A 25,276-nucleotide genomic window follows, 5' to 3' on the forward strand; every position below is an offset into this window, starting at 1 on the left:
CGTGGCAGTTGGAGACCTGCTGGAGGTTGCTGTAGTGGCGCTCCCCCACTGGACCACTGAGGCAAGTGAGTCTGGCGCCGGGGACAGTGGCGATGGCCATATTTCTAAAGCCAGCACTCACAGGGGGTTAATACGGCATAGGAGAGGTAGGCTCTCCCCAGCAGCTCCTCCCCCAGCTCAGACGCCAATCCAGCTGAGGTTTTCCCATGTCTGGGTTCTCCTCCTACCCTCCTGTATATGAGACGCCTAGCTGCCACTATCAGTTACCTGCTGAAGCTGCTAGTCTCAGGAGGTTTTGGGTCTAGTATCCCTGTATATCTCTCTCCCAAGAGGCCAGCTTATACAGCGCTCAAATCCTACCAAACCTTGTGTTTTCAGTAGTTGATTCAGAGCCATATGCAAGTATATTGTATATGCATTGTATGTGACTTTGCTACATCTGCTGTATTGATATACTGCCTTTTACTTTCTGTACTGTCAGTTATAACTATCACTGCCATTTCTCCTTAACCCTTTGCTACAGGTGTGTGGGGAATTCTCCGCCCCCCCCCCCCCCCCCCTCTATTTTACTTCACATTGATACTTGTGAAGGCAGTCACATTTACACTTATTTGTTATGTCTAAAGGTAAGAATAAACTGGAGGCTGAGTCCCCGGTGCTGGTTTCATGTAAAAGCTGTTTGGCGGGCTTGTCCCCTCAGGATTTTATACAGGATGGTTTGTGCGCTATTTGTTATAAAGAACCACCTCACCAGTCCAGTCTACCAGCCCCTGTACAGCCACTGTGGGTGTCGTCCTTGTCTTAGGTTATGACGTAGCTAGTGGACCGTTTGGCTGCTCCCAAGCTGCCTCCCATAATGGGATACCCACAGCAGTTCCAGCCTGCTCTGTTTGCCCCCCCCCCCCTATACATCCTCCCTGGTTAGATGTTAATGCCCATGCTAGTCTGAGTTTGGCTCAGTCAGCTGCTGCGCTTCAGCATATGTTGCAGGCAAACAGACCGGTAGCCATTAAAGCGCCTAAGCGGACTATTTCATTTTGTCACAGCATGTAAATTCAGACGCATCATTGGGGGAGTCATGATGCGCTGGGTTCTTCTTCAGGGTCTATCTCAGGAGAAGAGAACCATCCTTCTACAGCGAATGTCCCTTCTTTGGTGAGGGCGGTCAAATCAATAATAAATATAGAGGATGACGAGCCAGTTCTTAGACCTAAGGCTCCAGTGTTTAAACACCAGAAGGTAGTAAAAGCTGAGTTTCCGAAGTCTGAGCGGCTCACTGAACTTATGGGAGAACCATGGAGTACTCGGGATAAACTGTTCCATGTTACAATAAGATTAGCATCTTTGTAACCTTTCCCACCTACCGAATTGAAAAAAAGTGGGAAGTCCCTCCTATTGTGGATGCTCATGTGATGCATTTAGTCAGGAGTGCTACGTTGCCTATACCGTCCGCATCTTCCCTTAAAGATCCGACAGAAAACTTGAAACATGTCTTAAATCAGTGTTTTCATTGTCTGGATCTCTTACCCGGTGGGCTATGGCTGCGGCCTGGGTATCCAAGGCTGTTTAAGAATGGACGGGGGAATTGGAAGACACTCTGTTAGCATTTGGTAGAGAACAGCTGACCTATATCTCTCACATACGGGGGAGATGGGGCGAGGCTCTTCCTGGGGGATCCCAGGGTGGGAGGCCGACTTCTTCATTATGCGGACTCCTGGCATCAAACAGACGCCTGCATTTTATGGCTTCCCTGGACATTGAGGATGCGTATCTGCATGTACCGATTATGACATTCCACCAACAATTTCTATGGTTTACTGTCCTGCAACAACATTACCAATTCCAGGCATTGCCCTTTGGTCTGTCAACGGCCCCTTGGGTCTTCACCAAAATAATGGTTGTAAAGGCCCACCACAGGTGTCAGGGAGTCAGCCATACTTGGACCACCTCCTGATAATAGTACAGTCTCCATCTGTTTTACAACACCATCTCCAGTTGACTATTGCCTGCCTACAGACGCATGGCTAGATCATCAATTGGAAGAAGTTTTCCTTTTATCCAATACAGCAGATGCTACATCTGGGAGCACTTCTGGATTCTCAGGCACAAAGGGTGTTTCTGCCAGGGAACAAGATTTCGGCCCTATTATTGCGAGTGCGCAAATTGCTTCGCAAGTGAAGGGTTTCCATTCTATCAGAGAAGCAGGTCCTGAGGTCAATGATATCCACCTTCGACTTGGTGGAATATGCTCAGTTCCACTCCTGGCTTCTTCCACAATTGATTCTCTCCCGGTGGAACGGGCAGTATCATCTAATGCAGTCCCAGAGGATCCTTCTCACTCCGGAGGCTCTTCTCTCTCATACTGGCTAAAAAGGTCTCATCTGGACAAGGGTTGCCCATTGGGTGCTTCTCACCACTGACACCAGTCTTCGTGGATGGTGGGCGGTGACAGGGCATCATACCTTTCAGGGAAGATGAACAAATCAGGAAAGTCACCTGCCTGTAAACATCCTGGTGCTTCGTGCAGTATCCAAAGTGCTCATCCTGTCACAGGACCTCCAAGGCATTCCAGATCCAGTCCGACAACGCAGCCACCGTAGCCTAACTCAATCATCAGGGAGGTATGCGAAGTCAGGCAGCCATGAGGGAAGTGGCAAACATTCTGATCTGGGCAGAACGTCCTCTTTCGGCTAACTCAGCAATATTAATTTCGGGAGTCCTCAACTGGGAAGCGGACTTCCTAAGTCGTCGGGACATACACTCCAGAGAGTCTAAAGAGCCAAAGCTTTCTCCAGCTCTGTGATTCAGACGATGCTTAGGGCACCTGGGAGTTTCTCAACTCCTAGTGAGCAATTTGGGTCTACCAGACTTGGCCTCAAGTCACAACCACAAAGTCCCCAGGTACGGGTCCAGGACCAGAGATCCCTCAGCCGCTTTCATGGACGCGCTGGCGATGAGGTGGTACTTCAAGATGGCGTACCTCTTTCCTCCAATTTCCCTCTTCCCAATGGTCCTCAGGAAATTCAAGCAGGAAGGCGGCACAGTAAAACTGGTAGCTCCTGCTTGGCCCAGGCGCCATTGGCTCACCGACATACGGAATCTATCCATACACACTGTTTCCTCTTTCCCTATGGCCACATCTGTTAGCGCAGGGTCCTGCTTGCATCCGGACCTACCTCGTCTGTCTCTGACGGTTTTTTAGACGATGCTTAGGGTACAAAAACCCTTCCTCTGCCCGCATTTATTAGAGTTTGGCACTCCTTTGATCAATGGGGAACTCCTTTAGGACATCCCCCATGGTATTCCTGTGGACGCTGAAGAAGAAAATAAGAATTATGGTAGACTTGCCTTTAACACTTTTTTTTTTTTTTTTTTTTCTTCGTCTTTGAGGTCCTCAGGGCACCCACCCTGACGCTCCTGGCTGCATTGGGTAATTTTTCTCTCGGTCACGGATTCCCTCATCTTCTGTAAGTGTTTCTGGTGTACATAGTCTTTCCTTCTCCTGCCATCAACCACGAGGGAAGAAGAAACAACTCCCTTGCAACGGCCAAAACCGGAGAGATCATGCATTGAACAACACTTAAGGTATAGCATTGTCAGCAGTGTTACATTCCAGGGGTGGCGAACTTGGAGGCAGATTTTCCGGACAGGTTATATACTGGTTTGAGACTGTTTTAATGTCCAGATCAGCGCTTTTTCTGTCTGTTTTATTTCTCCCCAGAAGAAGATGGCAGTTTACCAGAAGTGCAGACTTTCTTGCTGGGAATTAAGCACATACAAGATATATACATCCCTCCTTTGTTTTTAGATTGAATTTTAATTGAGACAAGTTCACATAAAGAGGGATACTTTCAATTTCTGCACATTCACTTTTATATGCTCAGTGCTTTTGCGACAGAAGTTGCTGTGTCCTGCAACTCCTGGATGTACCCACATGTAAGGGCAGCTTTGGGTACTCCCCTGCCTTGGTGTCCACCATGGGATGTAAGAGACTATGGGATATTTGTATTTGATTCTTTTCTGTGAATTAGTTTGGGGACACTGCAACTTATTGTCTCAAATCGAAATATGTATAATTATTCAATTATGAAATGTATGTCTTTCTTATGAAGGCTCAAAGTACTTCACAGAGTTCTGCATCTGAAATAAATATGAATTTTTTTTTCGGCTTTACCTTTTAATGTGCTTGGTTTAGTTTCTTGACTTTTGTGCCTAATTCTTCTACATAAACATTTAAAACTAAAGCGGGGTACACACTGGAGCGATGCCGTCCTGATTTGGCCAAATTGGAATGACAAATCATGCGTTTTGTGCAGCGTGTATGCACGATATGTGCGCTCCCGTCACATGCAACGTGAGGTTTGATGTTCTGCACATCAACCTGACTATATCGCATTTGGCGCCATGCAGTGTAATGAAGGACTGAACAAGTCATCCGTTCCATCTTTAATTACATCGTTCTGATGTGTATCCAGTGTCTGATAATGCGGCCGGTACAGTGTGTACCCAGCTTTAAATGAATAGTTAGTTTTTTATACTGCCATTTCCAGCTGCCTTTTTTTGTCCATGTGGTACTGTTTTTTATTAGAGACTGAGTAAGGAAAGCTGCAGTAAATAAAGTCAGCATTATACAGGTGTCCACATCTTTCCTCCGTGCACTACAAGTCGCATTACACATAACATAAATATAGGCATGCCACATTTTAATCGGCATAAGCTGCTTGTGTGTCCTATACGCATCACTTTGCTAACGAGATGCATTTTAAGGGGAAAAGTTGCACTAAAAGACTCGGCACAGCATGGCATGACTAGAACGGCTTGTTTAACGAGCAAGGAGGCTAGATGTATGTGGACACATCTGTACCTAAACTTTATAATTTTTTTTTCTGAATGTTTGCTTTAAACAAACTGACCTTTATCAATTACATACATTCCTAATAAAAATAAATTTTAGAGCCAGAGATGCTTGTATACGATGCTAGATGGCACTACGGTTTAACAACAAATACACCTGCCCACAATATTGTAATGTAATAATTATAGTACTGGATTAGCATTCATACGCTCTGCATCTCTACTGCTCTGCTTAAAATACCATTGTTTTATTAGGAACTTGAAAATGAGTCTGGGAAGCCTGCTCTCACACAATTCCACTTTTCCAATGTGCTATACTATGGCTTCTAATAACATACAATTAGGTCCATCTATATTTGGACACTGACAAAATTTTCATAATTTTGTCTCTTTAGGCCACCACAGTGTATTTGAGATTAAACAATGGAGATACAATTTAAGTGTGGACTATCCGCTTTAATTCAAGGGTTGAACAAAAGTATTACATTTTAGGAATTGCAACCAGTTTTATACATAGTCCCCTATTTTCAGGGGTTCAAATGTGATACTATTAAAAATTAACATTTTAAGATTTTGTCGAGAATCCTTTGCAGACAATGGGCGGTATCTAATTAGCGCTAAAGTAGCAATGCTAATTGATTGCGGCAGGGCCAACCTATTAGCCCTGATGTTCCGCCCGATGTCTGCACTTATTGTGGATATTTTTCGGGACCTGATGTGTCTCGATAAAAAATCCACAATAAGTGCCTTTTTTTTTTCGACCCAAAAAATGGCGAAAATACATAGGTCTGCGAGCTTATCGCGCACCCAATGTGTTTTCGTGAGCTATATCCTATTATTTAGCTCAAAATAATAGGATAGGGCGAAAAAAATTAAAAATAATCCTCAAAAAACGGGGATAATCGGCAAAAAATCCACGTTTTTCGCTGATCACAGTGATCAATCGGTGCCCGAACAATGTTCGGGGCTAATTGGATACTGCTAAATGGGGTTAATCCATCGTCTACAAAGGACAATCCAATTAGGTTCGAGTTGCTGTTTTCTTAATTTTGCAGTCCAATTACAGGTTGTCTCCCATTTCCAAATATTCCAAAATACAGAATTTTTTTTAGCATGACTGAGTGAAACTATTGCTTTTTGTGTGTTCAACGTACACAAACTGTTTGAGCCACAGCATTGAGAGTATTGTCTAAAATGACCTGCAGACTGTGTGTATAAATATAAATGCATTCTGTGTTTTAGATTTGGGTTCCATTCCCAAGATATTTCATTATGGTATGCAAATATTCCAAATTACGAAATATTCCGATATCCAAAATACCCCTGGTCCCAGCATTTTGGATATAGGAGACTCTGTACCATCTCCATTCACACCTTTCTGAGGGTAAGAGTTGGTAGGGAAACTCTTTATTTTAAGGTTAACATGTCAGGACACCATGCAGAACCCCTTGGACCCCCCCCAATAACTAATTAGGCAGTTAAATAATTACATGTCATTTCTACTTCAGGATCCATAGGGGGTCCACAGGGTTGACCTTGGGGTATAGCTGGATCTGGAACCACGGGCACCACGTAGTTTAAAGTTGATGCCCGGCCGGAGTTGGGTCACCCTGCGCAGGGGGGGCTGCAGGAGCAGCCCCCAAAAGCTTTTTTATTTACAAAAAAAAGAGCCTGTTAGGGTTTTGTTTTTTTTAACGGCTCTTTAGTGGCAGCGAAGGGCTGTCTACACAGACGCCCATGCTGCCGCTCTTATTCAACGCCGGCGCTGCGACGCCAGTATCGCACTGGGGATCGCGGCGGGAGGCCAGAGTACGTACTAGCCGGACTCTGGGGACCTCTCTGGACTGCTGGCGGGGACAAGGTAAGCTGCGAGTCGCCGATTAGCGGCGGCTCGCGGGTCTTGCCAGAAATGCAGTCCTTTGCCCCCGGTTCTAGGGGACAGACCGGGGGCTGCTAGCGGTGGCGGCGGGCTCCCCCTCTGCGGAGGAATACCCCGTGAGACCACTAGACCACCAAGGATTTCAATGGCATGCGGGAAGCCGGCAGCCCTGGGGTTAATTGCTAGCCAGGGGAGGAAGCCTTCCCTGTTTAGCGGCTCCTCAGCTCAGCGCGCCTTTCAGTACGTTGTCTGGCGTCGCTGAGCTGCAGTTACTCGCCCACTCCTCCTCTGAGGTCTCTGGGGGCCATTTTCTTGTGGCAGCGCAGATACTCTCAGGGAGCACGCGGACCGGTCCCCCTGTGTACCTCTCCCCCGATCAAGGACAGTGTACACAGCGCTATAGCCCTCCCAGACACTGAATCTGGGAGGTTGATTGTAGTGGAAAGGTGCAGTGAGTCTATCTTCATGTGCCCATAGCATCGGCACACCAGAGGTATCTGAGGTTTGCTATCCTGCAACATCACTACCAGTTTCGGGTGTTGCCTTTTGGCCTTTCCACGGCTCCGAGGGTGTTCACCAAGGTGATGGCAATTATGGCTGCCCACCTTCGGTCCAGGGCATACGGCTGCTGCCGTATCTGGACGATCTTCTACTGCTGGCGGGCTCCCCGGAGGTACTTCTTCGACATCTCCACCTGACCATTGCTTGTCTTCAGGCACACGGGTGGTTGATAAATTGGAAGAAGTCTTCTCTGATCCCATCACAACAGATGGTTCATTTGGGAGCCCTTCTGGATTCTCGTCAACAAAGGATTTTCCTGACTCCGGAAAAGGTGTCTTCCCTACAACTGCGGATACACAGTTGCCTGAGCAGTGCCAGGGTGTCTGTACACTCGGCCATGAGAGTCCTAGGGTCCATGGTGTCAGCATTCGACATGGTTCCAGTTCCATTCCAGGCCCCTGCAGGGGCAGATTCTATCGGAGTGGAACGGGTTGCCTCACCGGATCCGATCCCAGACACTGGTCTTGTCCTCTGAAGTGCGCCAGTCTCTAGCTTGGTGGCTTCAGCCAGCTTATCTCATCGAGGGTCGCCCCTTTTGGATCCCGGACTGGGTTCTGCTCACAACAGATGCCAGTCTCCGGGGTTGGGGGGCAGTGACCGGCTCGTTGTCTCTTCAGGGCCGTTGGTCTGCGGAGGAAGCAGTTCTTCCCATAAACATGCTGGAGCTGCGGGCCGTGTACAGGGCTCTGCTGTCATCAGGCACCGCTCTTCACGGAAGGGCAGTGCAGGTGCAATCCGACAACGCCACCACGGTGGCGTACATCAATCACCAGGGAGGAACTCGCAGCCGAGCTGCGATGTCAGAGGTGTCTCAGATCCTGCCTTTGGCGGACCGCCACCTTCCAGCGATCTCGGCAGTCTTCATCCCGGGAGTCCTCAATTGGGAGGCAGACTTCCTCAGCCGTCGAGACGTGCATCCCGGGGAATGGACGCTTCACCCAGAGGAGTTTCAACTTCTCGTGGACAGATTGGGACTGCTGGAGTTGGACCTGATGGCCTCTCGTCACAATTACAAATTACCAGTGTACGGCTCAAGGACAAGGGACGCAGGCGCAAGCCTGGTGGACTCGCTGTCGGTGAAATGGACATTTCACCTAGCGTATCTGTTCCCTCCGATCTCCCTGCTCCCTCGGGTACTAAGAAAAATCAAACAGGACGGGGGCACGTTTCTGCTGGTGGCTCCAGCGTGGCCCAGACGGCCTTGGTACTCCGATCTCAGGAGCTTGTCTGTCGACGCTCCGTTCCTACTACCTCAGCGTCGGGACCTGCTGTTTCAGGGGCCTTGCCTTTACCCAGATCTGGGTCGGCTGTCTTTGACAGCCGTCTTAATGTCCCGGGCCTTTTCAAGCTCTGTCATCAGTACCATGCTGAGGGCGCGTAAACCGGCCTCTGCACAGATTTGGCACAGGGTGTGGCACACTTATTTTCAGTGGTGTGAGTCCAGAAACTTTGATCCTCAGGTGTTCAGGGTTTCTAGGATTTTGGCATTTCTGCAGTCAGGTCTTGACCTGGGCTTACGTCTTGCTTCCCTGAAGGTTCATGTATCGGCTCTGTCTGTGTGGTTCCAACGTAGAATCGCTACACTGCCTGATGTTCATACCTTTTTCCAGGGTGTTTCTAGAATCCAGCCTCCCTTTGTGCCTCCGTGGGACTTGGCGGTGGTTCTTCGGGTCCTGCAGGGACCTCCTTTTGAACCTCCTTGAGTCGGTTGACCTCAAGTGGTTAACACTTAAGACTGTGTTTCTCCTGGCAATTGCTTCGGCCAGGAGAGTATCCGAGTTGGGGACACTTTCCTGTAGTCCCCCCCCTTCTTAATTTTTCACCAGGACAGAGCAGTGCTTCGCACTCGTCCTGAGTTTTTGCCTAAAGTTGTGTCTAAGTTCCACATCAATCAGGAACTGGTGGTGCCAGCTTTTCAGTCCCCTGATCTTACAGCTGGCGAGGCTTCGTTGGACGTTGTCCGTGCTCTAAGAATTTGTTGACTGCTTCTGTTAGACGGTCCGATTCGTTGTTTGTCCTCTTTGGTTTTCATAAGAGGGGTTGGCCTGCCAACAAACAAACCTTAGCCCGTTGGCTTTGTTCTGTTATTAGGGAGGCTTATATACAGGAAGGTTTACCTGTTCCAGTCTCTGTTAAGGCTCATTTCACTCGGTCTGTGGGTCCTTCTTGGGCTGCTAGACGTTGTGCCTCCGCTGTTCAGCTGTGCAAGGCAGCCACTTGGTCTTCCATTCAGACGTTTTTGAGGTTTTATGTGTTTGACACCTTTGCCTCTCAGGATGCATCCTTTGGGCGCAGGATTCTCCTTTCTGCACAGGAGCGTCCCCACCCTTAGTTGAACTGCTTTGCGACATCCCCCAAGGTCAACCCTGTGGACCCCTATGGACCCTGAAGTAGAAAACAAGAGATATGGTAAGAACTTACCTTTGTTATCTCTGTTTCTACGAAGTCCATAGGGTCCACAGGGCGCCCGCCCTGACGCACCTGGCTTCAAAAGGGCTGTGTTGCTGGTCACCGGTTTTCCGTCTCCCTTTTCTGTGAGTATGGTTTTCTTGTGTTCCAGTCTTCCTTCTCTCTGTTTAGTCTCCTCCGGCCTGTACTGCTTACCAGCTGAGATGCCTGTGGCTCGGGGGCGGGGTATAGAGGAGGATGGACCCAAGTGCATCCTGGGAGCAGCTAAAGCTTTAACTGCATGGTGCCCGTGGATCCAGATCCAGCTATACTCCAAGGTCAACCCTGTGGACCCTATGGACTTTGTAGAAACAGAGATAACAAAGGTAAGTTCTTACCATATCTCTTATTTTTTTGGTTCTTAATACCAAAAAAGGCCACAAATTACCCCCAAATAAACTTTAATTTGGGGTACAAAAAGCAACAAAATAGTTTATTTTTTATACTTCTTTTTTTTTTTGTCGCCTGAAAGAACCCCAAAAGTATTTTTTGCACAAATCAGCCATTTAACACCGTTTAATTACTTCTAGTACTTTTCTTATACCCACTAACAGCCTTCTGTATGATTCAGCAAAGAAAACTGTCAGTTTGGTGTCCAGGAAGGTCACCCCACTTTTTCATGCACTTCCATCGCATCACATTTGGCTGACAATTCGCGAACCCCTGCTGCGAGTACCGCCAATAGACCTTTTTCTACTTCAGGGTTCGTAGGGTATCCACAGGATACATTGGGGGGTATAGGCGATGGGCACCTCAGAGTTAGTTTTCAGTTTCCAGGTTGCCCTGGGGTCCCTCTCCTATACCCCGCCTCCGAGCCAAGGCAAATCAGTTTCGTAGGTGCCCGGCTTGGAGTCGGATCACCATATTCAGAGGGGGGCTGTTACAGCCCCTGAAGTTTATTTTCAAGCAGCTTTGCTGCAGAAGATGAGCTGTACAGCATAGACAGTCAGCCAAACGTCTATACTGTCGCTCCTTCACCCCGCCGGACCAGAACGCCGGTACTGATCCGGGGATGCTGGTGGGTGTCTGGGGTCGCAGCTAGCATTGACCCCAGAATATCCCTGACTGTGGCCGGATTCAAGGGGGTCAGGTAAGTGGCGGTGATTCCGATTCAGTCATTTGGTCCTCAGGCAGGGGACTCAGGCTGGGGACAGGCTGCGCGCGGAGCCAGGTACTGATCCTGCGCTTTCGACTAGACCACCAGGGACAGCTGGCTACAGCAGTGTGGATATGCTCCAGCGTCCCAGGGGTTAATACCATGCCAGAGGAGCGCGCCTTCCCTGTCTCGCAGCCGGTGCCTCCCCCACTGCACAGTGCCTTTCCACAGCAGTCTGGTGAGCTGTGTCAGCGTTCCTCCCCCGGGCCTGCCTCCTCAGCTCCTCGGCGACCATGTTCTAGGAAGTGTGCAAATACTGTTGGAGTTTTATACAGGTGGAATCACGGTCCGGGTCCCCCCACATACCTCTCATGATGAGGTCAGAATGTGCAGCGCTGTTTACTACCAGGCTCTGGTCTGTGTAGTTGATTACAGTGCTTGTAGTGCAGGTTTATTTAATTATTTCTGCATTGTATGTGACTTAATGCTAGCGCTGTCTGACTGTACTTTCACTTCTGACTGTCAGCCATTTTGCTATCCCTGTTCTTCCTTTGCTAAAGCCCGTGCGGTGTTGAAGGGTGTTCATTGCCTCAGTATAAAAACAAAGTGTTTTTCTGTGTGGGGAGTCACATACGCTCCATTTACACATATCTGGGAGTGAACGTGAATATCCTCTTCAGCTAAAATGTACCACATGTAATATACTGTTAGCGGAAGGAGATGTGAACGCTGAGGGTTTATGCAGGGCATGTTATCTCATATCACGCCCGATTTCTGTCACCTCACCTGTACAGGAACCGCCCTGGGCTTGTTTTGCTAAGGCACTTACAACGCTTGTGGGCCAGTTGGCGATGTCCCCTGCGTTTCCACAGATGGGGTTATCGCAGCAGACTGTAGTCTCATCACCCATGCAGGGGTTCCCCAGACAGTTGATACCTCAGGGTCTCCCGGTTTCCCCCCCCCAGGTCTAACAGGAGCCTGTGTGGATGAATTCATTGTCCACTACAGTACAGCACCTGATGGACGTTTTACAGGGGGAGTCACCATTGTGGCCTTTGTCTCAGACGGCTCAGTATGATAATGACGACATGATGTCTGATTACTGTGAAATTGACTTTTCAGACCAAGAACCCCTTTGTGCAAAGGAGGCGGAGTCTAAATCTAAAATCTATATACCTGGACTAAAGCGGGCAGTCCATGCGGCCTTGGTTATTGAGGATGAGGATCCCCCCATGGCCAAATCTAAATACGCCTTCTTTAAGGATGTTAAGGGTAACTTGGAGGCGTCTCTGGACACTGACTCTTCCCCTGAGCAGGTGGAGTTAGTGGGCAATCTCAGAGACTCAGCCATGTACATCAATGAGGCAGCCTTAGATAGGTCTCCTCACTTCCAGAATCTCCTCGGCAGCAGTAGCGGCTCGCCACTCCCTGTGGTTGTGCTATTGGAAAGCGGATGCAGATTCCAAGAAGGGATTGGAATGCTTGCCCTTTAATGGACAGGTCCTGTTTGGTCCTGATGTGGACAAAATTGTGGCCACGCAGGCAGCAGCTAAATCTGCGTGTGCCATCGGCTACAGTCCTATCAGGGTCTGGTACTTCGTCCTTTTGGCCTTATAGGGCCCAGGGTAAGTTTAAGATACAGTCCTTTCCTAGACAGTCGGGTAACAGGAAATCTGCCAAGCCAAAGAAGCAGGCTTGGAGTACAAGACGTCCTACTCCCAAGTCGGACGTTAAGCATTCAGCCTGACTGGACGAGCCTCCCCTTGGGGGCCGCCTGCTTCAGTTCGCCCAGTGCTGGTACCTGACTACCAAGGACACATGGGTACAAGAGGTGGTCTCTAGGGGATATGCCCTCTCCTTCCGGCAAAGGCCTCCCAGCCGGTTTATCTCCACAGGCCTTCCGTCAGATCAGGACAAAGCCTTGGCATTACACAAAGTGTTGCACTCTATGCTCCCGGCTGGAGTTATAGTGCCTATTCTGTTACCCCAGAGGGGCATGGGATTCTATTCCAATCTCTTTCTGGTGCAGAAACCCACTGGGTATTACCGTCTCATCTTCAACCTCAAATCCCTCAACAAGTCCTTGAGGGTCCCTTGGTTCAGGATGGAGACCCTGCGTTCCATTATTCTGGCAATGGAGCCTGGGCATTTCATGGTGTCGTTGGACATTCAGGACGCTTACCTGCATGTCCATATTATCTTAGCACACCAGCAATTCCTCAGGTTTGCAGTGCTCGGCCAACATTTCCAGTTCCAGGCACTGCCCTTTGGTCTGGCCACAGCGCCTCAAGTCTTTACCAAGGTCATGGCAGCCCACCTGCGGATGCAGGGGGTCCGCTTGTTGCCTTATCTGGACGACCTTCTTCTGTTAGCAGGGTCTCCAGAGATCCCACAGCGCCAATTGCAACTGACACTGTTGCAGAATCACGGCTGGTTGATGAACTGGAAAAAGTCCACCCTGGTTCCCTCGCAGAGGATGCTCCATCTTGGGGCCCTGTTGGACTCTCAACAACAGAGGATCTTTGTGACGGAACAAAAGATATCTGCATTACAGGCAAAGGTACGCAGTTGCCTTCAGAGCCGCCGAGTGTCTGTCCTCTCGGCGATGAGGTTACTGGGCTCCATGGTGTCACTGTTCGACATGGTGGAATATGCACAGTTTCACTCCAGACCTCTGCAGAAATTGATCCTCTCCAGATGGAATGGGTTGCCCCATCGGATAAAGACACAGACCATGGTGCTTTCAACGGAGGTACGTCTGTCTCTGGCCTGGTGGCTGCAGACGTCTCACCTGAACAGGAGATGCCCCTTTTGGGTGGCGAACTGGGTCATTCTGACGTGGTCTTCTGTCCATACCTTTGTGAGGTGTTATGCATTTGACACCTTCGCCTCTCAGGATGCTTCCTTCGGGCGGCGGGTTCTCCTTTCAGCACAGGAGCGTCCCCACCCTTAAAGGATAATGCTTTGGGACATCCCCATGGTAACCTGTGGATACCTTATGGACCCTGAAGTAGAAAATGAGATATGGTAAGAACTTACCCTTGTTATCTCTATATCTACGAAGTCCATCATAGGGTTCCACAGGACTCGTGCTCTGTCGCACCTGTACTGCAGATGGGCTTTGTTCTGGTCACCTGTTTTTCCGTCTCCTTCTGGTGAGATTCTTGTGTGTTCCAGACTTTCTTCTCTCTTTTTTTTTTTTCTCCTCCTTCTTATGGCTTGTTACGTAACTGATTTGCCTTTGCTTGGGAGTGGGGTATAGGAGAGGTACCCCAGTGCATCCTGGGAGGCTGAAACCTTTAACTCTGAGGTGCCCGACGTCTGCCGCCATCGCCTATACCCCCCAAGGTATCCTGTTGAACCCTATGGACTTCGTAGAAATAGAGATAACTGGTAAGTTCTTACCATATCTCCTATTATAATCGGGTGTGCTCGTTCGTGCAAAGTCTGCGAGTTTTCAGACTGGCAACTCGCACCTAATTGGATTGACCCCAATGGCTGCCTGAAGTCTGGAACCCCAAATGCTGGGTTTCCTCCTTTGTAATTCTTTACTGCAGTTGTCTTTAGTTGGTGTTTGTTAATGGGTATTTCTGCCTCTTAGTTTTGTCTTCAGCAAGTGAAATACATATTCAGTGGGTTGAGATAGTGACTGATTCGACCATTGCAGAATATTCCACTTCTTTGCCTTACAAACCTCCTGGGTTGCTTTTGCATTGTATTTTCGGTCACTGTCAATCTGTAATGTGAAGTGCCGTCCAATCAACTTTGATGACTTTGCTAAATCTGAGCAGACAGTATAACTATACACTAAAGAATTTATCTGGCTGCTTCCGTCACATAAATAAACACTAGTGACCCAGTGCCATTGGAAGCCGTACATGCCCATGCCATCACATTGCCTCTACTGTGTTACAGATGATGTGGTATGCTTCGGATCAAGAGCCATTCCAAGCCGTCTCCATAAGTTTGTGTTCCCATCATTCTGGTACAGTTTGATCTTGGTGTCATCTGTCCACGGAATGCAGTTCCAAAACGTGTCTTGTTTGTTTAGATTATTATTTTTTTTTTTTTTGTCTAATCCGGCCTTTCTATTCTTGAGGCTTGTGAACGATTTGCACCTTGTGGTGAACCCTCTGTATTTGCTTTTGTGAAATCTTTCCTTTATGGTAGACTTGGATCAGGTTATGCCTACCTCTTGGAGTGTGTTCTTCACTCGGCTGGATGTTGAGGAAAGGTTTTTCTTTACCATGGAAAGCATCCTGCGATCATCCACCACTGTTATGGGATTAGGCTGCTGTTAGGGGGGGGGTTGAGGTTAGGCTGCCAGACAGAGGGTTAGGATACTTACAATATTCTGTCGGGATTCTGACTGCCGGGATCCCATACCCAACCTCCTCTGAAATAGATAGATGGACATATATATATCTTTATATCTCTATCTAACTGTATATAATTTTTTTTATAGCAGTTATGCTTTTTTGTGATTTATTGAAAGTGTCTTGAGCATTTGTCTCATTTAGCACACACCTTTTAGTTTGTGGTGTCTGATCCAAAGGAAAGTTGAATCCTTTATTGCTGCATGTTTTGAGATCATGTTTAAATGCACATTGTAATCTGGTTGCGGAATGCTCAGAACGGTGCAGTTTTGCTTGCCATTTGATAACCAGATTGCAGTGTATAGTTCAAGCTATCTTTCAAAAGATGCCAATGTGGTATTGAAACAAATGCGTTCACATGTTTGTGTTCCCAGATAGCTGGATATGGGTTAGATTATAGTGCTGTGGCAAACTTGAGTAATTATCATTCCAGTACAGAGGTCTGACTTTTCATACGCAGGGAAGAGCAGACATTGTGTTTAGGATTCCTTTAAAATTCTTTATGTACAGGAATAATTAGTAGTATCTGAGGAATTACGAGTAAGCTATAAGAGCTTATGCATTCTCTTAAGTGAAGGATTGCCAAATATGCAGGATAAAATAATGACAATGTTTTTAAGCCAGGGAAAATTAATTTTTTTTTTCTCAATGTAATTTATACTTTCATTCCTTTATAAATTGTAACAAGTAACCATGTGGTTTGAGATATTGCACAAGGTTTGACTTTTTTTTTGTCTTCTGTATCTTCTGCGTTTATCTAAAAACAAAGTTCTAATTTGTCAATGAGCTGTGATAGGGGTGATTTTTGTAAGACTACACATCTCTGCCATTTACTGCTTTTGTTTTTACTCGTTTAGCTTTTATGTTGGCTACCCAGCTGAATTCTCTTATGGATGGGAATCTCCTTGCAACGAACTGTATCTGTCAGGTCTCACGGTACATTGTAAACAACTTGAAGGATGGAAGGTATTTATCCCCATGCTCTGTCTGTATCTGTACATTGCCATGCGCTGCAGTTTATCCCCTACCTTCTTTTCACCCATTTCTAGCTGTACAGGTTTGCACTCATGTGTATTGCTCTCCAAGGTAATTGCTGAAGTGCATTGTATTTTGCTGGTTATTAATATTATATGTGATGTTGGACACCTCGTGGTGTTTGTTGATAGTCTACATGATTCCTTATTTAATAATAATTTACAATAAAACCCTCTTTAGAGTTGTTTTGGGTTCAGCTGAATGAAAAGGCTGTTAACCTACTAGTGTTAACTAGTCAAATGCTGGGCTCACACCTGGAAGAGTTATCTGCTGACTAGATTGGCCATTTGATGTGTGTGCAATGACATCATTGCTAAACGGGCTTTCAATTTGCCCACCCATTTGAAATACCAATCACCATCAGTCCCTGCAGCCATTGTATAGATGGTCGGTGGGTTGCACACAGAAAGATGAGCCGATATATTGGGCATCGCCTGTGCTTCAGGGCCGATGTGATATGTCCGTGAACGATGTCGTACACACCCGCCGATCCGCAAACGATATGTCGTTCGGTAGAATTGGCGATATCGTCCAGTGCGTACCCAGCTTAAGACTTCAAAATTGTAAGCTAGTGCTCTTAAAATAAACTGTTCAGCAATATACAGCTGTGTCCTCACTCGTCTTTGCAGTCGCTTCAAACAGCCCCTTTTGGTGCGCCTGGTCCCGTGAGACTGTTTGTGCTGGGCGTCTTTTTTTTTTTTTTTGACGAAAAAATACCAAGATGGCATATTAAATTATTTGATTTTATGATGAGCAAGAGCAACAACTCAGGTTCATAGTTTAAGCCAGCAAAAATGATAGATATGAGCTGCCAAGTTGCAGGGTATAAAATTTACCCCATTGTAACCTTGAGAGCAGAATCCGATGCAATCAGCAGGCATTGTTACTCCACTCTTCCACAGTATTCCAGTATTATATTGCACTAGGTTACTTAGTATATATTTATATTATAGCCCCATTACCATTTCTATAAGAATTTCTTACATTGTAGATTTGAATGTATTACTCATGAAATTTAACCATTTGTAACAGACTATCCTGTCAAACAAAACCAATATAATGGTTTTATTAAATCCTAACAAAACGATAATAACTGATTACATATACATTCACACCATTTTTTGTAAGACACCTAAATAATCAGATGCTTCAGTTGTTGCATAATTAAGTGCAGTCCACTTGTGTTACATTACTGTTTATGGATGTGTTTGCTATAACAGCTCTTTTTCCTCCCTATGTTTCGTTTATGTAGGAGAGTGATTATTGTAATGGAGATGGAAGTGCTGAAGTCAGCTGACTCTGTCATGGGAAAGATTGGGAATCCACAACCATACGTTGATGGTAAATAACTGGTGTTTATATGTGTGCGCATTTGTAATTTTTTCTTTTTTTTTTTAATGTGTGTATTTAATCATGTGCCTGTTTGGCCGCTAAGCAGGGATGGGTATTGAATGATTTTTGGTTCCGATGGCCAACCCTGCAATGGTAAGGATCCAATGTTTCCTCACCATAGCAAGTTTTTATTTTCTATGTTCTACCAATCTATGAGGGTGCGAGCAGGCAGCATCCTACATGATATATGTGCTTCAGTTACATCTCCCTGTAATTAAAACACACATTGCCCAGTTCATTCTTGCACCCTGCACCTGTCACAACCCGTGCAGTTCCTCTTTCCTGCCTGGGGTGTCCCTCTGTTCTGTTGCTTCTAGAAGACTCAGCTAATGCAACAAACCTCTGGGATACAAACTAGTGTGTGCTAGAAGCACCAGAGCAGAGAGCAACACCACAGGCAGGAAAGAGAAATTGCACGGGTTGCGTCAGCTGCAGGGTGCTAGGATGATAGATATCTATGTCCCTTTTTACTATGAAAATTTAGTCATAGATTAACTTGGTTGAATGTCAGCCACAACTTACTGGTCTTTTTTTATCCAAACCCTTAAGAAAAAAAAAAAATGGTATAATTTGCAGGAATGTATGCCAGTGTTTCAGTATTACCCAGTTTTAGAGAGACTTCACCAGTAAAACACTGTTTCGTGCCTGATTTGCGCTCTAAAGTGGTGGAGCTATATTTAATTGTTTGTGCCAGCAGGTGCAAGTAACTGGGCGCCCATTACATATCGCACGTGTCGTGCCCAAATGCACCGGCTAAAAGTGGCCAAATGCGTCTAAAGTCCAGAGCGCCCAAAAGCTGGAGTTTTCACAGATTTCTGCTCGCCGTCTCAGAAATGAGTACCCGAAAGCACTCACGCCCATTGGCAGAAACAATTGAAAAGCTCCCGTTTGGCGCCTAAAGAACAATTGAAACCCCCCAACTCCATTGAGTGACATGAGGTGTTAAGGTGCCTACACACTTGGCGATGTGGTCATGATCCGACATTGTGTCCTATTTCCCCCTGAACTCTCCCCAGCAACTCCCTGGCAGTCGTGGGCACGATTTGGTGTTAAAAACTGTCCAATGTGACAAACGATCTATCGTGCCCCCCAACTATTCCAGTGCATCGTCACTGAGAATGTCAGATCTGCCCTACAGCACGGCAGATCTGAAGATGCGATGTACGACCTTCGGGGGCGCGCATCGTGATCGTGAGTGGACACTCCCGATTTGGGCATATTTTACACGATTTGTCGTCACGACGCGTCTGAATCGGGCAAATCGTGTAAAATATCGCTAAGTGTGTAGGCACCATTAAAGTGCTTGCTTTTATTCAGAATCCATTCTTCTACTGCATTGCACTTGTTTGCAATTGTGTGTTGTACTGTATATATCTGTAATGTGAATATTTCTATATAAAGATCTTTTATGAGCCATATAGGTCTGTTTTGTTTTTTCCCTGCACTCTGAATCAGTGCTTTCTTCAGAGATAAAACTACCCACCCGCAAGCATGTAGTGACTCAAGATATTTGCCACCTGTTCAGAAAAATGATTAGGCCCATTAACCTCATTTACAAGTTTGATAGAATAGTCAGCTACGTGCGGTGAGTTTTATTTGTTTACCCTTCAGTATTCCTGCTACGGTTCCTGGCAGTTTAACGGATGTGATTATGTATTGATTCTGAACCCCACGATAATTCATGTGCGATTGTGCTGTCTACGTATTGCTACATCTGTTGCTCACTGCCATCTGCTCAAATGAGGAATTGTTAGAAATATATAATTTTCATTTGCTTTTGAAATAGAAAGTGACGTTATTTGGTGACGTGATATGTACACACACTGGGTTAAATAATTTCTGCTTTCTCTACTATATTTTTAGTTTTTGATTTTGCTGTTTTTTTTTTTTTTTTGTTAGCTGACTTTTATAAACTGACCCAGTATGCTGAGCTTTTCAATCACCCAGTATACTCCAATCAGTTTGCTATGGGACCCCTGACACCAACTTTGAATATGGCCTCATGTTTGTTTTGTAGTGAGCTCATAGGCTATTTTCTTAAAAATAGTTGGCTTTCAACATGGCTGTTTTCATTGTGTGTAGGTGACCAGTTAATTTTAGTGCACATTGTAGGGGAAAATAACTGCAATATCATCTCCTGTGGGCATATAATTTGTATAACACATTCTCAGGGTAACCTTCCTATAATATTAGGAACATACACCGATCAGCCATAACATTAAAACCAATTGCCTAATATTGTGTAGGTACCCATCATGCTGCCAAAAACAGCTCTGGCCCATCGCGGCATGTACTCCACAAGACCTCTGAAGGTGTACTGTGGTATCTGGCACCAAGACGTTGGCACCAGATCCTTTAAATCCTGTAAGTTGTGAGGTGAGGCCAACATGGCTTAGACTTTTTTTTCTAGCACATCCCGCATATGCTCATTCAGTTTGAGATCTGGGGAATTTGGAGGCCAAGTCAACACCTTGACCAATTTTTGCAGTGTGGCATTTTCCTGCTAAAAGAGGCCACTGCCATCAGGGAATTCCAGTGCCATAAAGCAGTGTTGGTCTGCAACCATGTTTAGGTATGTGTGGTACATGTCAAAGTAACATTCACATGAATGCTTAGAGCACAAGGTTCCTAGCAAAACATTGCCCAGAGCATCACACTGCCTCTTGTCGACTTGCCTTCTTCCCATAGTGCGTCCTGGTGCTAGCTGTTCCCTATGCACACACATCTTGCCATCCACATGATGTAAAAGACAACGTGATTCATCAGACCAGGCCACCTTCTTCCATTGCTCCATGGTCCAGTTATGGCGCTCACCTGTACATTGTGTAGGCGATTTTGGCGGTGGACAGGGGTCAGCATGTGCACTGTTCTGACACCTTTCTATTGTAGCCAGCATTAACTTTTTCAGCAGTTTGTGCTACAGTAGCTCTTCTGTGCCATCGAACCAGATGTGCTAGCTCTTTATGTGGGATAGGACCAGACGGGCTAGCCTTCTAACCCCATGTTAATCAATGAGCCTTGGTTGCCCATGACCCTATTGTCCTTCCTTGGACCACTTCTGATAGGCACTAACAACTGCATACTGGGAACTCCCCACAATACCTGCCATTTTGGAGATGCTCTGACCCAGTTGTCTAGCCATTACAATTTTGGACCTAGTCAAAGACTCTCAGATCCTTACTCTTGCCCATTTTTCCAGCTACGAACACATTAATTTCAAGAACTGACTGTTCACTTGCTGCCTAATATATATCCCACACCTTGACAAGTACCAGGTTGTTCTCTTCATCAGTCAGTGGTTTTAATGTTATGGCTATTTGTTGTGTATAATTACAGTATGTCCTTCATTGTACATAGTGGTAAACACTAAATGCCCAAGAAGATTCTGATCTTGTTATGCTGTAATCAGGTGAAAATTGCTGAAAAATTTTTAAGCTTATGGATTTGTTCTATAAGCGGTTTCCATTGTTAATGTGTGTAATGGCAACCACTGTGGTCCGCTTATGCTGAATTGTCTTAATGTTTTCCAGGACAAGTAACTCCCCAACCAACTGCTCCTGCTCTAGCAGCACCACCGCAAAGCAAGCCAGTGTACAACTCTGGTGAGATTCCTAACATTTTGTTGGACATATGTCTCTATTTAAAATAAGATGATTGTATGTTAAGTTAGATACACACTAAACGATCTGCAAACAATGCAATGTCGTCACCAATTTCCATTGAACTCCTGGGCAAACTATCTAGTGCATACACACTGCAATCTAACAAATGACCAAACGAGATATCTTGCATCGTTAGGTGGTTAGATCATTAACTATATAATGTAAAAATATCGCCTGGTAGAGTGTACACACTGCACGTTTTGCGGGGAATCATTAACGAGATTGAGAGACAAATTGAGACCTACGCCAAGACCCAATTTCTAGCGCATACATATCCATTGACCACACTCTGATCCCCATTCCCTTTCTTTCTACTGCAGGGTCCATAGGGTATCCACAGAATACCTTTGGGTATAGGCGATGGCGAACGTCATCGAGCACTAAACAGTTAATTTTCATCTCCCAGGATGCACCGGGGCCCCTCTCCTATAACCCGTCCCCAGGCCAAGGCAACTTCAGTTTCGTCGGTGCCCGGCCGGAGTTGGGTCACTGAACACAGTGGGGGCTGCAAGCAACCCCTGAAGATTACTTATTGGTAGTGGACAGTGCTGGCAGTCCGGTCGGACGCCAGTGCTGTTGCTCCTCCACCCTGTCGGCGCCGAGACTCCAGTACAGATTCGAGGATCTCGGTGGGACCTCCGGAGTCTTGGCTTGCAAGTACTCCGGAGGATCCCTGGCCTGTGGCCGGGCGCGATGGGGAGCAAGGTAAGACGGCGGGTCACCACGGCGGTGATCCGCTGTACACAGTACAATGCCTCCAGGGTTGGGGACTACCTGGGGATGACAGTGGTGGAGCCAGGCATGGTACCTGCGCTTCCACAAGCCCACCGGGAACAGCAGCTGGTAGGTGCAAGGGTACCTTAGGAGCTACGGTGTCACGGGGGTTAATCACTGGCCAGGGGAAGCTGATTTTCCTGGTTTACAGGAAGCTCCTCCCCGCTGCACAGCGCGCCTTCCACTGCGGTCTGGCGGGCTGTTGCAGATCTCCTCCTTCGGTCCCACCACCTCTGAGGTCTCTGGCAGCCATTTTATTTGAGCTGCATCGCAGATCTTTCCAGGAAGGTGCGGAGTCTGGGTCCTCCTGCATATCTCTCCCTCCAGGGTCAGCGTATGTAGTACTATTTCCCACCAGACACTGAGTCTGGGTGGTTGATTTATAGTACCAATTGTGCAGGAGTTTTTCTCTCTGCGTTGTATGTGACTGTATGCTAGCGCTGCCTGCCTCTCTTTACTCTCTCTGTCAGCCATATTACTTTCCCTGTACCTTTTTTTCTGGTTCATAAAGCTCCTTTCAGTACAACTGCTGTCAGGGTGGAATATTACCAACAGTTTTATTTTACTGTGTGGTGGGTCACATACGGTGTACTATATCCCCGCTGTTATCACAATGTCAGATATTGAGGGGGAAGTGCAAGCTGCTCCTTTTCTCCTTTCCTGCATAAAATGTAAGGCAGGAATAGGGCAGGGTGAATTAGTCCAGGAGGTATTATGTGGGCCATGCTTTACTATGGCTGGCCCCTCTGTTGATGTGGATGTGTCTCAAACGACTGTCTACAGGAGCCACCTTGGACTGGTTTTTGCACAAGTTCTGACTTCTATTGCAGACAGTTTGGTAGCTCCTGTGTTTTCCCAGGTAGGGTTCCCACAGCAGGCAGTCACGCCAGCTCCTCTGCAAGGTTTTCCAGGGCAGTTAATGGTGGCACAGAATAGCCCACAGCCGCCGGCTCAGAAGGCATCGTGCACAGTATGGGTGGACTCTCTTCTACAGTGAAAACTCTGAGAGAGTTTACAAGGGGAATCCTCACCTAGACCAGTTAAGAGACTGTGGCGATCATCTGCGTCGACTAATTATAATGACGATGATAGGATGACCGATGATGGAGAGATACAGGATGACCTCTCTGATTCCGAGCCCTCCTCGCGTGAGGCGGAGTCTAAGTCCAAGGTCTATATTCCCGACCTTATACGGGCGGTCCGTTTGGCCATGGTTGTAGAGGAAGATTAGACTCCTCCGACCAAAGGCAAGTATGCCTACTTCAGGGATGTGAAAGCTTCAGCAGCAATTTTTCCCTTGTCCAACCAACTAGTGGACCATGTGGAGGAGGCATGGAAATCGCCTGGTAAGCGTTTCCAGCCCCAGAGGTGTCTGGCTTATGCTCATCCTTTGAAGAGAATTATTTCTCTAAATGGAAAACACACCCACAGGTGGACTCTTGTTACGAAATTGGTGAACAGTGCGACCCTGCCTATGACGTCCATGTCTTCTCTGAAAGATACTACGGACAGGAAAGTAAAGATTTGTTTTAAGTCCATATATTCCCTGTCGGGGACAGCGACCAGACCGGCCATGGCCATCTGCTGGGTGGCTAGAACTATGGAATGCTGGGCGGACTCTTTGAGAGAGTCGTTTGCTTCGGATGCTACCAAGGAACAGGTGATCCAAGTGGGAAATCGCTGAGATTTGGCTACCTACTTAAATGAGGCAGCTTTGGATGTCTGTCTCAACTGTTCCTGGATTTGAGTTCTGTTTGGTCTGGATTTGGACAAGTTTACGGACACGTTGGCAGCGGAAAAATCTGGGAGCCAGATCTTTGTCCTTTTGGCCCTACAGGCCACAGGGCAAGTCCAAGCCACAGGCTTTTCCTAGGCAGTTCGCCAATAAAAAGCCCAGCAAGTCCAAGAAACAGGCTTGGAGTGCTAGACGTCCGGCCGCCAAGTCGCATGACAAATCCTCAGCCTGACGGGATGGGCCTCCCCTTGGGGTGCCCCAAGGTGGGAGACCGACTTCTTCAGTTCGCCCAGTCCTGGTACCAGACGTCCACGGACAACTGGGTAGAAGTGGTCTCTCAAACATCAGTTTTTAAGCACAGACCTTCAGTCAACTAGGACAAGGCCTTCCAAATCCAGAAAGTGGTACGCTGTATGCTCCAAGTAGGGGTCATAGTGCCTGTCCCGTTACCCCAGAAGGGAACGGGTTATTGTTCAAGCCTCTTTCTGGTTCAAAAACCGAACTGTTCATATCGGTCAACCACAAGTCCCTGAACAAATTCCTCAAGGTGCCTCGGTTCAAAATGGAAACCCTACGGTCAATTATACTGGCTATGGAACCTAGGTTTTTTTATGGTGTCTCTGGATATCCAGGATGCATATCTGCATTATCCAATTGCTTCGACTCGCCAACGTTTTCTCAGGTTTGCTGTACTGCAGCAACATTTTCAGTTTCAGGCCCTGCCGTTTGGCCTTACGACTGCACCTCGCGTGCTTAACAAAGTTATGGCAGTAATGGCGGCTCATCTGCGGCTGCAGGGGGTCCGCCTGTTGCCCTACCTGGACAACCTTCTGCTGCTTGCCGAGTCTCCAGTGGTACTTCACCACCACCTGCAGCTAATCTCTGTGCTGCAGACTTACGGCTGGCTGATCAACTGGAAGAAGTACTCCGACTCCCTCCCAGAGGATGCTCCATCTCGGGGCACTGTTGGAGTCTCAACAGCAGAGAATCTTTCTGACCGCAGACAAGATCTCCAATTTGCAGACACAAGTATGCAGATACCTGCACAGTTGCCGAGTGTCATGTCACTCAGCAGTGAGATTACTGGGCTCCATGGTGTCGACATTCGACATTCTTGAGCATTGGTGGGGAATCTTTTTTTTTTTTTTTCTGCCGAGGGCCATTTTGATAAATATAACATTTACGGGCCCGGTGCAGGCCACACCCACTTCATGTGATGTCACATGGGGGTGGGACCACAATCGTCGGTGATTACAGCAATGTCTGGAGTATCTTGAGGATGCTCCGGGAGCTGTAAGGGCAGCTGTGTGGTCGTCTAGAGTGTCCTAAGGACTCCACAGGTGGCACTGCTGCATAGATTCTGGCTGCAGGGTGCCATCCTAGGCACCATGGTAGCCAGATGAGGCTAGTAGAAAAATGCTCCGAGGGCCAGGCCAAATGATTCCGGGGGCCTTATACAGCCCC

General features: G+C 47.0%; 1 protein-coding gene across 1 annotated transcript in view; it reads left to right on the top strand.

Annotated features, from left to right (window-relative positions):
• Positions 1-25,276, top strand: part of RPA1 (replication protein A1) — a 93,661-nt gene that overhangs the window by 7,965 nt on the left and 60,420 nt on the right. Inside the window, exons 4-6 of the mRNA XM_088454948.1 lie at positions 16,072-16,180; positions 17,502-17,590; positions 21,172-21,243. Of these exons, the coding sequence (XP_088311074.1) occupies positions 16,072-16,180; positions 17,502-17,590; positions 21,172-21,243 (270 nt within the window). The remainder of the gene's footprint in view (positions 1-16,071; positions 16,181-17,501; positions 17,591-21,171; positions 21,244-25,276) is intronic.

This window comes from Taudactylus pleione, unplaced genomic scaffold (assembly GCF_031769625.1).
Source record: "Taudactylus pleione unplaced genomic scaffold, aTauple2 ptg000040l, whole genome shotgun sequence".
NCBI classification, from domain to species: Eukaryota; Metazoa; Chordata; class Amphibia; order Anura; family Myobatrachidae; genus Taudactylus; species Taudactylus pleione.